This window comes from Lynx canadensis, chromosome X (assembly GCF_007474595.2).
Source record: "Lynx canadensis isolate LIC74 chromosome X, mLynCan4.pri.v2, whole genome shotgun sequence".
In the NCBI taxonomy this organism is placed as follows: domain Eukaryota; kingdom Metazoa; phylum Chordata; class Mammalia; order Carnivora; family Felidae; genus Lynx; species Lynx canadensis.
This window is the reverse complement of record NC_044321.2, coordinates 32,780,927-32,797,038: the sequence shown is the minus strand read 5'-3', so window position 1 is coordinate 32,797,038 and position 16,112 is coordinate 32,780,927. Positions and strand designations below refer to the sequence as shown.

The 16,112-nt window shown below is 42.1% G+C and overlaps 1 protein-coding gene across 1 annotated transcript; it reads left to right on the top strand.

Annotated features, from left to right (window-relative positions):
• Positions 1–1,743: 1,743 nt before the first annotated feature.
• DYNLT3 (dynein light chain Tctex-type 3) lies at positions 1,744–9,328 on the top strand. The gene is made up of 5 exons (XM_030305736.1): positions 1,744–1,820; positions 4,040–4,081; positions 6,403–6,526; positions 7,163–7,240; positions 7,528–9,328. Exons 1-5 carry the CDS (start codon positions 1,791–1,793, stop codon positions 7,602–7,604), a joined length of 351 nt encoding a protein of 116 aa, XP_030161596.1. The 5' UTR covers positions 1,744–1,790; the 3' UTR covers positions 7,605–9,328.
• Positions 9,329–16,112: the final 6,784 nt, after the last annotated feature.

Below are 16,112 nucleotides of genomic sequence, written 5' to 3'. Positions count from 1 at the left end.
CAAAGATGAAGAATAGTTTTGAAGTGAAATAAATACTAATTCTAGAAAAGGTTTCTTATGGGAGTTAGCTGTTTCTCTGTGATTTGAAATTGAAGGACTATCAGCCACAAAACAAGTAGGCATAATCTCTGTCACCATATTGCAATGACTTCAGTATAATAACTCTGGTATACAAAATATCCTGAAACAGGAGAAATAGTCTTCCTCCTCTATGAAGTACAAATGCAGCTTTTCTGCAGCAGCTTTGACATGAGCCACAGTTTAGGAGAACCAGTAACAAACTGCACATTATCAAGTAAACAGTTCATAAAATGAGAGCAGAGATGGAAGGGCCTGAGATTCAGAAGCCCAGGGTTCCAGTTAATACCCTATGTACCCTTGTCCAAGTTACTTGCACCTCTCTGAGCTCCAGTTTTACTTGTAAAATAAGAGAGTTTGACTAGATTACTAATGAACCTTCCAACTTTGATTTTAGTGAGTAAAATGGAATAGCGGTTGAGGTAAGCTGAGTAATGTGCCCACTCCCCCACCCCACCCCGCAAAAGATGCTGACATCTGAATCCCTGGAACCTGTGAATATGTTATCTCATGTAGCAAAAGGCACTTTTGCAGATATGATTAAGTTAAGGCCTTGAGAGGGAGACAGAAGGAGAAGGTAGGAGGATGGAAGTAGAGGTCAGAGAGGAGAAAGGATGCTAAATTGCCAGCTTTAAAGATGGAGGAAGGGGTCACGAGCCAAGGAATGCAGGCAGCTTCTAGAAGCTGCAAAAGACAAGTAAATAGATTTGGGCATAGAGCTTCCAGAAGGAACATAGTCCTGCAGACCCATTTCAGACTTCTGAACTCCAGCACTGTATAGTAAGTTTGTGCTGCTTCAAGCCAGTAAATTTATAATAACTTGTTATAGAAGCAATAGAAAACTAATTTAGGTTAAGAACTTGGGTGATACCACCAGACTACCTGAGTTTAAATCCTTCTATTACCTACTGGATCTGTAAAGTTTGGCAAATTACTTAAACTCCCTGTACCTCAGTTTGTTCTTGAAAAATGGGATAATGGTACCAGAAACAAACCTGCTGGGTTATTAGAAGTTTAAATGAGGAAGTCCTTAAGATCATCTGGAAGTTAGTAATTTTTAGATAAATGTAATCATTGTTCTGCTAAATCTTGAATTTAATTCAGGATATTTGCACCCTGTGTCCTAGAAATCACATATTTCTTTTCACATAGTCATTGAGGAGGACCAGCATAGGAGCATTTACTTTTAGGAATTATGTACAGAGCGTTTCATTTGATCCTCACAATCAACCGTGAAATAGGTATAAATTTAAGTTTTCACACGAGGCTGTAGGAGGTCAATTCACCCAAGTAACGGAGCTAGTAAGTGGACAAATCAAAGCGGCTTGTCCATTATTACATTACCTACAATTGTTGGCTAGATGGTAATGACATGAATACGTGCACATAAATACAGCAGTGGGGACTCAAACAACACTGCGGACTCTAGACTGACGCTAGGTCTCCCCATCTGATCACACTGTCACAGTTTCCAGCTCTTTAACACCCACCTCTTGTTTCCAGAGAGGTCGGAAGCAACGGGACAGAAGCCTCCCATCGCGCAGAACCCTGCCCATGCTCCCAACGAGGGGGTGCCTTTTCTACACGAAGGCGGGGCTCTCATGGGGGCCGCCCCGAAACACGTATGGGGGCGGAGTCTCCTAGAAGGCCAGTGCGCGGCCGCGGATCTCCACCAGCCCATCGCTCCGCCCCGCAGGAGACTACGCGCCACCATGGAGGAGTACCATCGCCACTGCGACGAGGTACCGCCCCTCGGCCACCCGCGAGCGACCCCCGCCCCCGCCCGCCTCGGCGCGGAGTCTCCGCCGGGTGGTCTTCCGGCGCCAGGCGGCCGCGAGAGTTGGGGTGCGGCGCCCTCCGGGCCCGGGTCCTCCCCTCAGGGCCGGGACCCGCCCCGCCTGGCTCGGCCCGGCCACCGACCCCGAGGTCCTGAGGGTGGGCTGAGACGGGGTGGCAGGGGCGGCTAAGAGCGCGCGGGGCGGGCGGGGGAACCGGGACCCAGGGGTGGAAGGACGGACTCGGGGTGCGTGGGGGGGTGGGGATGGGGTGTCGGGCGCCGCCCGTCTGCGAGACGGGCCTTAGAAACCGGTCTGCCGGGCGGCTTCCTCTGCCCCTTGGCGTCCCCAAAGCAGGTGGCAGAGCCCCCCTGCCCGGCACCCTCGTCTGGGTGGACTGGAAGGAGGTGCTTCATGGATTACGAGCCCTTGCTTGCTGACTCGGGCTTCCCGGCATCTCACCGGAACTCCATGGTGTCTGTTGTTACCTTCCTGTTACTGATAGGGACTCTGACGTTCATGGCGGCTAAGTGGTTTGCAGAATGTGTTCCCCACCCACCTCCCTCGAGATTTTGATTCATTAGGTCTGGGGCACAGCCTGGGCAACCATAGTTGCCAGAGTCAAAGCTGCCAGGAATGACAGATGCTCCATTTGAACCCAGGCCTCTGGCAAACACCTACAACTCTGGCTTCACTTAACCACTAGGAGGATGAGGCCTGTCGGATCCCAGAATAACCTGTGACAAGTCTGAAGGGCAGAATAGACAAAGACATTTTCTGTCCCATGGTAGCCACAGGTGAATGGTGCAGTGAGATAAAAGTAGGCACCTGGACGAGGTGCCACAGAAAATAGTGTGTTATTAGACCCGTGGAAGGGGCTTCTGGTTCATCCGTCTTTGGGATGTGACACTGCGCAGAAGCTACAACCATATTTAACTTCATTCGTTCTGTGATGTAGGTTAGTGGGAAAGTATTCTTATTTTAGAAATTGAGGCACAAGCAATTTCACTCTCAGACATACCCTGCAACAAGTGCTAGTCTCCTGACTCCCAAGAGGGTTCTGTACTGCTGCACTTCCTAAATATAAAGAGAAATACAATTACATGTGTCACCATGGTACCCAGTACTACCTGATGATTTACTGACCTTCCAAATTGAAGTGAAAGGAACATCATTTAATTTGTAGGCCACTTTTCAAAATAGACAATGACCTTATCTTAAGATAAAATGATCATTTTCATAGGGTCAAAACGTGAGAGCTGTTTTCATAATCCTAATTGTTTAGAATATTTTTATCCCTTTGTTGTTGGGGAAGTCTGTGGTGTAATTAAATGATTTGAAAATATTTTAAATCTGTGCTTGAGATGATACCTATCCCCAGAATTGTTTTTTGAACTAATTTTAAGTTTCATAGTGGGACTTACAGAAATGGTCATGTCATAAAGCACCTTGTCTCCATGGAAACAACTCATGTATTACCTGAAGAGTTTTGGTTTAGTTTACAATCTTATCACATAGCCGAGTTCTCTATTCTAGGACACTTGGATGTCATTAATAGTTGCTTTTAACTCAGAATTCTATCAAGCCACTCCACAGCAAAGATTAAGTTGCCAGACCTATTATAGTATTAAAGTGACATTAATTTAGAATGATCAACCATGTTCATTATCTTTAATTCAGGAAAGCCACGTTGTTGCCCAGCATAAGTTAAAAAAAAATTGAAAACCATCTATTAATCAGTCTCTTCTCATGGACCACCTCATTCTCACTTTGCTGTAGCCATTTCCTATATACTGATGTCTGTGTATACATCTTTATCTCCTCCTGCGATTTCCTGAGCTTTATAATACAAACATTATCAATCCTAGGGCATTCATCAAAATCACCAGTTAAAGCTCTTTAAAAAAAAATATGGTTGCCCAGGCTGTGCCCCAGACCTAATGAATCAAAATCTCGAGGGAGGTGGGTGGGGAACACATTCTGCAATTTTAGAAGTTTTAGAAGTGTTCTAGGTGGGATTAGCAGCCTCCATAGACATGATGTTACCCCTCACCGCTGTGGTCTGCTGTCACTAACACCTGTCCAGGCCAGCCTAGGGTATTCTGTGTGTCATCACATCTACAAATAAAAGGAAGTCTGTGTTGAAAGCAGCTGTATCTTTTGTTCCCCCCCCCCGCCCTTCTTAGGTTGGCTTCAATGTTGATGAAGCTCACAATATTGTTAAAGAGGTGAGTTACACATCTTGTTCATCTTGAAGCTTGTTCTGTTGACTTTCAGTACAAAGTTATAAACCTTAGTATTAAAACAAGATTTTTAATATTTGCTCTTTATAGGGGTACCTCTATGTTTTGTTGTATACTATCAGGCATCCTGGGGCTAACTCTGAAAGTGATGTTGGAGTATTAGTCTAGAACACTGGTCTCCTTTTTCTAAAACTGATGGTCTGTCTTTTGAATGGAAGAACTTGTATTCCAGTAGGCCAGATATTATTTTAAATGTTAATGCTATAAAAGTATGTGTGTATGTGTATCTCACACGCCCACACTTTTATGTCTGTAAGCTATTTGTATATGTCAAAAGACTGTAGAAATATGCTTTTTTAGCCCAATATAATTGAAAAATAATCACTTAACATCTTCTAGACACTGATATGCTAAATCAAAATCTTAAGAAAATTATTTGAAACGTGAAATCTGGTCCTCCTAGTAGGCAAACAGACAAGAAGTTCTATTTGGGAATCAGTTCTGGCAGAGGAACTTGAATTATTATAGTCATATCACATCCAGACTATACTGTGGGTAAGGTATTTATAAACACTTAATAGTCCTGAGTCATTTTTCACTGTGCCAAATCCTAGAAAAAAAATGAGTTGGCCCAGAAGGCAACCTTGTATTGTAGGTATGGTGGTTAGGTCTGTGTCCTAACAGGCCCTACCTGCCTTTAGTCTGGGCTAGGTTGGCTTGCCCTCTGGACATTGAGCACCTCCTCAGTCCATGCTGAGACAGTGCCTCACCTGTCTGAATGTTCTAGGGCACAAGCTCACCCAGAACTGGCCTTGTACAGCTAGATCAACTCAAGGTTTGAGAGCCAGACAGGCACCTGAAAATCCTGCCATATTTTAATAGTTCAGAATCATGTATTAGAACTATGTAGTACAGCATGAAGACTCTAGTTAACAATACTGTATTGTATGCTTGAAAGTTGCTGAGATAGATCTTAAATGTTTCCACCGTGAAGGCAAAAAGTGATAACTACATGGGGAGATGGATATGTTAACTAAACTTACTGTTATCATTTCACAGTATGTACGTGTATCAAATTATTGTGTATCAAATCATCACATTGGACACCTTGAACTTACATAATGTTTTATGTCAATTACATCTTTAAAAAAGATTTTTTAACGTTTATTCATTTTTGCGAGTGAGAGAAACAGAGCATGAGTGGGGGAGGGGCAGAGAGAGAGAGGGAGACAAAGAATCAGAAGCAGGCTCCAGGCTCTTCTGAGCTGTCAGCACAGAGCCTGATGCGGGGCTCGAACTCACGGACCACGAGATCATGCCCTGAGCTGAAGTTGAACGCTTAACCGACTCAGCCCCCCAGGCACCCCTATGTCACTTACATCTTAATGAAGCCAGAAAAAATAAAACAGCAGCAGCAATAATGATGAGGGTGATCTCTAACATTGCATATGTGCTTACTCTGTCACAGTCACTGTGCTTGAGCACTTGACATTCATGATCTTACCCCATCCTCACAACAACCTGATAAGATGAGGCCGTTATCTTTACTTTCAGGATTAGGAAAATAGGGGCTCTAAGAGGTTGTGAGATACCTCTGGATGTGGATATAATGCATGTAAGTCACTGACAAAAGGTCACAGTGACTAGGTGGCAGAAGCAACCTTACAACTAAGCTTGTGATACTAAACCAGCACTCTTTGTCAGATACCAGAAGTGGATGTGAGTGGGCACTAGAAAATTACTTAACTGGCTTGTTCTAGAGCACCTGAAAAGTGCTCTTTGTTGATTTACTTTTAGCGGCAGGAGGTGCGAGCTTTCTAGCTAAGTTAATTACATAATATAAATGAAAATGTAATTATTACACATGAGAATTCTGTTTTTAAATTAGCCTCATCCTTTGTTTCTAGCATCTGAAACCTACTTCAAATCCCAGCTGTTTCAAAGCCATTCTTTAACCAATTAATATCACCCTTTCTTCGTCTCCACTTCCCCTCCATAATCCTTTTATGAGATAACTTATCATCTTTGATTAGTCTTTCTTGGGCTACAGATTTCTTTTGTTAGCTTCTCTGCTAGCTCTTTACAACAGAGGCCATGTCATATTTATCTTTACATGGCCCATAGTATCTCACAGAGTGAGATAATATGTGCAGGAAATATGCGTTGAAAATTCTAAAACAGAGGCAGTGCATAATAAATATTTACCAGATGCATATTTTCTAAGATGCTTTTGGGGGTTATAAATGTTTATGAATAAACTTTTGTTGGGATTTGTATATGTCTTTAACTGTCCTCTGCCCTTTTAGTGTATAGATGGGGTCTTGGGAGGTGAAGATTATAACCAGAATAACATCAACCAATGGACTGCAAGCATCGTGGAACAGTCCTTAACACATTTGGTTAAGCTGGGAAAAGCTTATAAATATATCGGTAAGTATCCATGTCCTTCCTCACTAGTCTGTTCCCCTATGTCCTCATGGTCTTTTCTGAATTTAGAGCATGTAAATGAATGATACACAAGTTGAATCCTAATAGGATATGAAGGGCTTCTGGCTTATGCATCCAAAGATAATATATGGTAATACCTAAAAGATGGAGATCTTTCACTACTCAAAAGCAACCACCTACTTGTCCTTTGTAGCAGCACCTTTTGCATTTGCATCAGCTACCTCTTTCCAGGGAAGCTCACTCGGCCCCAGTGTTTTCCTGTCAGTAGCTCTGTGCCTCCTTCTGTGTAGGACTGTGAAGGGCCACACAGTAATTGTTTAGCCAGTGTCATCTTTCCTTCATTTTTGTGTCTGGATTATGCCCATGGAATGAGGCACCTGATTTGGCCCAGATTTTTCCTGCACTACAATCACCAGTAGTTATGGCAATGGGCAACAGACTGGATTCAGTGGAGGCAAAATCATGGCGGTAATCAAGAGGACTTATTTTTTCTAATCTATTCAGCGAATGTTTGTTTTCTATTATTTTACAGCTTTTAGAGCCTGAACTCAAACACTCAGATCTTACATATCTTTTCCTTTGCTTGTAAGTGTTCTCATTCTGCAACTTTATTTTTAGTGACCTGTGCGGTGGTCCAGAGGAGTGCATATGGCTTTCACACAGCCAGTTCATGTTTTTGGGATACTACATCTGATGGTAAGAGACCTTAAGCTGATTCACACAAAATCCAACTTCTAGTAAAGCCACACAGTGCACTTATTATCAAACGCTTATTTATCTCTAATTAAATTTTGAAAAGGCTATCAACCGGATTGCTAGGTACCTAGGAACAAGCATGCCTCAGACAAATACAAAATGTGAAGATGTAACAAATTGCAGGAAATAAGATATTAAAACCAATGAGATATTTTAGTAATATTCAATATTTTGGCAATTTCAGTATTTTGCTAATATTTCAAAGTCTTTTTTTGTGTGTGTTTCAGGAACCTGTACCGTGAGATGGGAGAACCGAACCATGAACTGTATTGTCAATGTTTTTGCCATTGCTATTGTCCTGTGACACAGTAAAAATGTCCGGCCAAAGCCGTTAAATTAAGAATTTGTCAGTGTATCCTTTCTAAAAAGAGTAATAGTTACTTGTTAATGTATTAGATGACAAGCGTGCAATATGCTTCAAAAGCTCTCAACAAAAACTGAATATTCTAAGCAAAAGCCATCTCATAGTAAGTTGGCAGATTAGCTCATTCTACACAGCATCATTTACATGGGAAAAATTTAATGTTGGCAAAAAACAAAAACAAATATGGCATGACATGAAAATACAATCTTATATTTACACCGGCTTTTCACTAACATGTGCGTAAGGAGATGGGGGAATCTGTTCAGATAATAAAATTCTCTTTCAGCAGAGAAGTTAACAGGGATAAATATATGAACAAAAAAATGCTGCAAAGATAAATGTGGAGAAAATGATAATTAGCTAACACTTCTTAGTTTTTGATTTCTCCTTAGTTGTACATCTAATTTACTGGAAAATAGTTTTCTTCCGTACCAGCTATTATTACAGTAACAGCCATCATTGACTTGTTTATTTTTTCTGAGGATTGTCAAAATGTTTTTTTAAATTTCAAACTCTTAGATTTACATGTGAGGACCAATTAAATCTGGTAACTTGCATTCCGTGGTGAAACAAACCTCGTGATGAAAAGTACATGACACTAACAGCTGCCTTACAATGGACTAATTTCATGTAGAGCTAAAATTTATTGAATTCCTATTATATGTATATTTCTCTGTTAACATTATAGTTCTCAATGTATTGTGCGAATTCCGAGTTCCTTTTGGCACCTGTTCAGTTGAACAACTAACCTGTTCAGGGCAGAAAAAAAAGAATTGTTTTACAAGAAGAAAAGGAATCTGATTATCCATGTAGAAGTAAGCAAAATGAAAAGCACTTAATGCTGACAGAGAATTAGAGATGTCATTTTAAGAACTGCTTCCAGCAAGTTAAAAAAAAAAAGCGCATAAAATATGCAACTCTTAGTTAAAGGCCTTACTAGCAGTATAACTAGACAGGTAGCAAATTTTGTCATTGCTTTAGTTACAACCATCTGTAAATAATTTAAATACTTATTACATGAGGTTCAAATTGAGTGGAATAAAGTATAAATTCAAAGTATACAATCATTAGCAGGTTAATGAATATCTCAGGGCTTATAAAATGTAGTTAAATTTAGTAAGAAGATAAAAGATGAAAAATTAGGGTACACAGCTGGTCACCAAACGCGAAGTCAATCTGGTTATTTAGCCCGGAAAACAAAAATAATTTTGCATATTACCACTAACACTAATATATAGGGAGGAGAACCATGATTCATTGCATTTTGAGGGGAAGGAAAGGCTTAGTATTAATACTGACAATATTAACATAGTATTCTTGTAGGAATACTATGTGCATGTTTGATATGTTGCTGTGTAACAGTAATTGTACAATGTTTAAGAAGAACATTAAGAAAATACAAGGGTAGAGTTTCATGTGGGGAGCTACATTTTTGGCACGTCAAAAATTCTCATAGCCATTACCTTCATCTTACTTTGCGCTGCTGGCTTTTGTGCCCTTGAAGATTATAATAGTGACCAAAATATCTGTGCATTTAAGGCTTGCTTTTGATTATTGTTATTGAGGCCTGATTTTAAAGGAATAATAATCAAAAATACCTCGTGAACTTGCTATCTGCTCTGTTTTTATTTAAAATATAATAAAGATTATCTTCCCGTGCTGTACTTTTGCTTCTTGTATGATCATTGAATAGTTAAAGAAATGGCACCGTCCTCACTCTAGGAAATTCTCAGTAGGAAGAAGGAATAAGGAATGTCAGACCACATAGATACGGCATACAGAGTAAATACCAGTAAAATAGCAGCCCGAAGCCAGTATGCAACGTTACAGCATAATTAATAGCTTCTATTCTAGGCCTTATATTTTATGATTTTAACACAAAATTTCACTTTTAAAAAGTCAACGTAAAATACATTTTGTAACTATGTGTTAGCTTTTAATGACTATTTTTGGCCAGGAATTTTGCCCTGTTTGTCAACTTACAATTGAGTTGTTGCTGTTTTTATTTTTAATTAAAGACTTTAAGTATATAAAATTAGGGTATTCAAATCTAAGTACTAAGTCGGATTTTTGTAAAGCTGCAATTTTATGTTTGTAAAGTGCTAGTATGCTGCCCTAAGTTGATGGCAACATCTCATTACGTTTTCTCTAGTAAAAAGTACTTTTTTACTCTTCTTCCCAAGCTGGGTGTTATCTAATTATGAGTCACTGAAAGCATTTCACCACCTACAGTCATCATCACATTTTTAAAGTAATCTTACGATAGTGCAGATTATATTTTCAAAGTTTGAGTAAACAAACAAAAAACCTGTCTGTTCCTGATAAGTTTCTTTTTTAATGTTTATTTTGAAAGAGAGAGCACAAGCAGGGGAGAGGGGCAGAGTGACAGGGGGAGAGGAAGAGAGAATCCCAAGTAGCGCAGCGCTCAACGTGGGGCTCAATCCCAGGAACCCGGAGATCATGACCCGAGCCGAAATCAAGAGTTGGATGCTTAACCAACTAAGCCACCCAGGTGTCCCCCTCAATACGTTTCTTAAAAGTGGGAGAACACTCTGACTCTTTATGACAAAGGAAGTAGATCGGTCACATAGCAGACACCAAAGCAAAGTTTGAGACATGAACTGAAAATTTCACCCCACGTGTTACAATGTACCCAAGAGCAATTTATTTTAAAATCCAGAAGGTGGAGCTATTTTTGCAGCCAGAAAGATTCAGTAAAATTGAGCTTTGCATATTTGTGAAGTTCCCTATAAAAGGATCTTACGCATTCAGCTCTTACAGGATTTAGATGGCCATCACCAATATACGTTAACTTAAGTGGTCCAGGAGATTCTAGCCCACCATGTCTAGTTGCAAACCCTGTAATTCTCATTGAAGTTCCACTTAATGCCATTCTATGTCATCCTTGGATGTGTAGGATATATTGACAATCCAGGACTATTTAGACATCACCCCCATTGCTTCATGAAGAGTGTCTGTTTCCAAAGTGGTTTCTAAAGATCTCAGAGACAAAGCTGGGACTTTGAACAGACACTTGCGGCACCACTGGTATGGTACGTATCTTCCCTATAGGACAAAACGTGGGCAACTATCCCCACTCTGGGATCCCATAAAAGTGTAGACTATGTGGGGAGGTTTCTTTGCAGCTCTGCCTTACCCCGTCGGGGAATTTGATGCCCGGGCTTATCCAGTAATGCAAACCTGACTTTATTCATGCTGAAATACATATCTTTTTTTTTTTAATTTTTTTCAACGTTTTATTTATTTTTGGGACAGAGAGAGACAGAGCATGAACGGGGGAGGGGCAGAGAGAGAGGGAGACACAGAATCGGAAACAGGCTCCAGGCTCTGAGCCATCAGCCCAGAGCCCGACGCGGGGCTCGAACTCACAGACCGCGAGATCGTGACCTGGCTGAAGTCAGACGCTTAACCGACTGTGCCACCCAGGCGCCCCTGAAATACATATCTTTATATTTTCCTGAAGGCTTCATCTTTTTAGGTAATTTTTTTTTATGAACACCAGCTTCTACCTTGAGATATTTCAGTCTGGGTTTCTCAGGGCACCATTTTACATGAGCCAGTATTATTACTTAATGAAAGTTCTGTCGACTCGCTTTCATCCCCTGTAATACCTTATGGAGAAAATCTGCATGAAAATGATTAGATTTTGGTGTGTACTGACCTTTAATTTTGTAGGCTAGGAATTTGGGTTAAGCTGCATGCGCTAACATAGGCTTTGAAAGTTAATGCTCATGCAGAATACTACCCAAAAATGATCAGGGTTAGAATAATGGTTTCTTAATAATCAAAGTAAACTTGTTCTGTAAAGGGAAAAAGTGAAATATTTGAGACTTTGCAGGCCTTTTGCAACCATTCAAGCATGCTGTCGTCGTATGAAAGCAGCCATAGATCATGGGGGAAATGCATGGATGTGACTGTGGTCCAGTGAAACTTTTTACAAAAACAGGTGGCCGGCTGGCTGAGCTTACCAACCTCTGCAGTAGAGTAAGAAGTGTTTCCCAGCCACTTAAAAAATCAGACATTAATGGATCTGAGAACTTTTTTCTTTTTATTGTTCTCAGTTACAAACAGTGGGACACAAAGCATTTTTACATATTGTGTTCTTGTTATCTTGGACTCAGAGGGACCTTATCAGGAAACCAAACCTGTACTCTCTTTATTAAAAGAAAGAAGGGCCACAAATCAACTTTTCCAAAACTAAAGTATTCCTTTTTTGATATATATCACCTAACTTTTCCCTAGTTGACAGATAATTTTATATCTTACTGTCTCGAAGTTCATTTTACCAGCTTAAAGAACATTTCTGAAAACGTCCACATTTTGTGTTTTATTGATTTTTGCTATTTTTGTGGGGAAGATAGGTACCTAGTCTACCTAGAGAATCTTCCACACATACCAGACATGGCAGTCATGGCCCACTGACTGCCTGTTAGCAGAAATCTCATACAAGAAAGTGCACAGCCTACAGATGAAATTACCCCGCCTTGTAATTTGAGAAAGTAGATGTTCTTTACCCAGGAACAGCAATGAATCGCATTGGCGTGAACCCCTGACCCAATGACGGCTTATCCATACACTGAGTTTTAATCCACAAGATGGCTAGGGTACATTAAGTGAAGCAAAGTAGTTCCCTCTGAATTGTGGATCCGAAAATAAGGAGCATTAGTCAACAGAAGGAAAAGGGAGCAAAGAAGCAGAAATCTGGTCAAGGATTAGGACAAGTTTTCTGATTGGCAGAACATTCGGCACAGCTTGCCCTCTCCTCTTTCTACACCCTCCAATCCAGGGAAGACCGACCATGCATCAGTACCAGCAGCAATGCTGAAAATGGTGTCGGCAGCAATTGTGGTGGACAGAGTAATTCAGGGAGCAGGTTGATGGGAATGGTCTGGCTTAGAATCGCTAGCATAGGGTGACTTAAAAAACCTGTACAGGAATGTTCATGACAGTTTTAATAGTAATAGCAAAAGAAACTAGAAACCACTTAGATGTCCTTTAATGGGGTGGGTGGTTTAACCAACTGTGGTAGGTACATGGAATAGGACTTAGACAAAAGGAATGCGTTATTGATGCGAGAACTTGTGTAAATCTCCAGAGAATTGTGTGGAGTCAAAAAGTCAATCCTAAAACGGTACATACTGTGTGAGTCCGTCTATAGAACATGTTTGAAACAACACTTTAAAAACTGGAGAATAAATTAGTGGGTGCCAGAGGGTAGAGATAGTGGGCAGGAGGGAGGTAGAAGTGGTTATAAAAGTATCTTGATTCCGGTGGTGGACACACAAACCTACATGTCATAAAATTCACATAAAACTGAATACATACAAATGACTATCAATAAAATTGGGGAAATATTTAAAAAAATTTTTTTAATATTTATTTTTGAAAGATCGACAGAGTACAATGAGGGGAGGGGCACAGAGAGAGGCAGAGAGAATCCCAAGCAGGCTCCACACTATCAGTGCAGTGCCAACGTGGGACTTGAACTCATGAACCTGGGAAAAATAATCATTTGTCTTAAGACAGAAAACAATTCAGGCTTGAAAATAGCAAGCAAATATATTTGCATACAGGAGGGAATTTTCCTTCCCGTGGACATCCTGTGCCGGCCCTTAAAACAAACTCAGGAGCAAATAAATAAATTAAATAAAGTAAATGTTATTAGGCAGAAGTAAGAAGCACACGGTGAAGAATCCAAGGGGATGCCGATGGCTCCAGCAAGTGGAAGTTGGAAGAAGGAAAGCTAGGGATGCCCAGACTCATGGACTAAGAAGGGAATAGAGTGAGAACGGCTCATCATAAAGTCAGAGAATCCCAGAGTTGGAGAGGACTTTGAGGTTGCCTCTGCTAACCTCCCGGCCCCGACAGAAATTCTTTCTACAAATACATTTGGCGGAAGGTTTATGAGGGAGGTTGTGTAGGGCCTGGATTAGAGGGTGCGGTGAGGTCTACATCCAAACCTAGCTGGCGGGGTAATGTCTTCCACTAAACTTGTCGCCTTTGATGCTGAAATCACTCGAGTAAGGAAGTATGGTCGGGTTTCCCGGAGGAAAAACACCGGGAGGGCTCTATCCCAAGCAAATACACACACGCGCGCACATTGAGGGTTGGTACAGGCTTTGAAAGATAGAATATTGAAATTCTTGTTTGGTCTTCTCTTTAGGACATTTACTTCCCTGTGCAGTTTAGCTGTGCTGCCACCAGGGGACAGAAGGATGCCACTGTTTAAGTACTGATTGTGAACTTGAAAGTTTGTGCTTTCCTTGAGGTTCGAACAATGGCTCTGCTGGCTTTGATCTCTTACCCAAAATGTCTAGCCATAGATGTCCAGCTTTGCCTATAAAATGTATCCACTTGTTAAAATGATTCAAGTCTGTCAAACTTTAAACCCATCATCACCCTGGAACCCACGTTTTCCAGACCTCCAAGTAGATAAGCAGGAGAAATACTGGCAGTCTGATTTATAGCAACTCTTCCTCAGAGAAATCACGGGAATTCCGAGTCTTTCTCTTCCATTCGAGGTCTCTCGGCTGTATCTCATTTGTATTCCTTAGTGGCCCTTCCTGGCCTCCTCTTACCAACCTCCCAACACCTACTCTCCTTCCCTGGTCTCTTCCCACATGCAACCCAGGCTGACGTCAGTGACTCCTGCAGTAAATGTTCACTTAATGTTCACTGTGTGCCAGACACCGTTCCGGGCTCTGGGGGATCAAACCAAACCCTTCCCTCGTGGAGCTTACATTCCAGTGGAGAGGCAAACAATAAACAAATGTGCTCGGACAGTAATACTTGCTCTACAGAAGTCATAATAAATAAGAAGTTATGCACGTGTTACCAGACAGAGGTTCCGAACGCAGGTCCTGCTGCTCGCCACTGGAAAGTCAGTACTTGAGAGACACGTGATGGTCGGAGAGGAGAGGTTGCTTTATTCAGGAAGCTGGCAGCCTGGGAAAACAGCAGACGAAGATCCCAAAGACCAGGTCCCCCTTCCGGGCATAGCGGGAGGTTTTTAAAGGGGAAGGCACGGGAAATGGTAATGGGGCTACACGCAGGAGAAGCTGGTGCTCAGCAGTTAATCATTTGTCCTTAGGACGCTTCCATATTCTTCCATTCTGCCAGTAATCGAGGCTCCCAGGGGTCTCTTATTGAGGATACCAGGGTCAGTGGCGGCTGTTTGAGTGCAGTCAGACCGTATCTTCCAGAAAGACCGTATCTTCTTGGTCCTTTGTTCCTCAAGGCCAGTGGTCCGCAGGATCTCAAGGGAAGTAGGTTAGTTCTGCTACAAACCGGGGTTTAGGTCAGCGTGCAAGGAGCACATAAGCTCATCGGTTGGCGTGCTGTCACACAGGGGAGGGTGGTAGGGAGTGATTCAAGGAGGTGGCAGTGTCAGGGCTGATGTTTTCCATGGGATTGTTGAGAGCAGACCTCCCTATGAAAGGGAATATTTGAGCTGAGATCTGGAGGTGATGGGGTGAGTCACACAGATTTGTGGACAAGATGCATAGCAGGCAAAGGGAACCACAAGCGTAAAGATCTCAAGGTGAAACCAATCTTGGTATGTTTGTGGGACGACAAAGTGGCCAGTGTGGCTGGAGGTGCGTGAGAAAGGGAGAGAGTGATGGGAAACAAGACCAAATAGGTCACAGGGGACTCGATCGCGTAGGGCCATTTGTGCGTGAGATGATGTAGCCCTGGTGGTTTCGAGCAGAGGAGTGATGTGGACACTGTGGCTGCCGTGTTGAGAGTAGACTGTAGGTGGGCAAGGGTGGAAGCAAAGAGCCCGGTGAGGAGGCCGTTGCCATAGGTCAGGTGAGAGAATGGGGGCTCAGACTGGGATGGTGGCAGTGGAGGGGATGAGAGGTGGTCAGATTCTGGAAGCCTTTTGAAAGTAGGCTTGATAGGATTTGATCATAAATTGCCTGTGGCATTTCAGAGAAAGAGGGGTCGGGGACAGGTTACAGTCGTGGCCGAAGCAAATGGAGTTTTCCTTTTACTGCAGTGGGAAAGACTGTGGGGTAGGCAGGGAAGGAGGAGAAAAACTGCAAGAGTGTGGACTCCTGAAAACTCAAGGAAAGGAAGTTTTATAAGAAGGACAGTGTGACCCACCATGTCACGCGCTAACGAGGAGGGTGACATCTCTTCTGCAGCTGTGGCTACAGGTGCTGCCCGACTCAGCGTCACTGGTATCGGTGGACTTTTCTGCCATGTCCAATGCTTGCTAGGTAGGGAGATGGTCCTCCTTTCCCGGGTGTTGGAGACAATTCTCATACTTGACCTCAAAATATGATGGACTTCTGTGTTCTTTTCTCAGTTCCCAGGTTCCTGGAGCTCCACGAGAGACAGACAACTGAACTCTCACCTTGCACCAGGAGACAAAGGGACATATCACCAAGAGCTGTATTCAGAAGTCTCCTCTCCAGCACACCC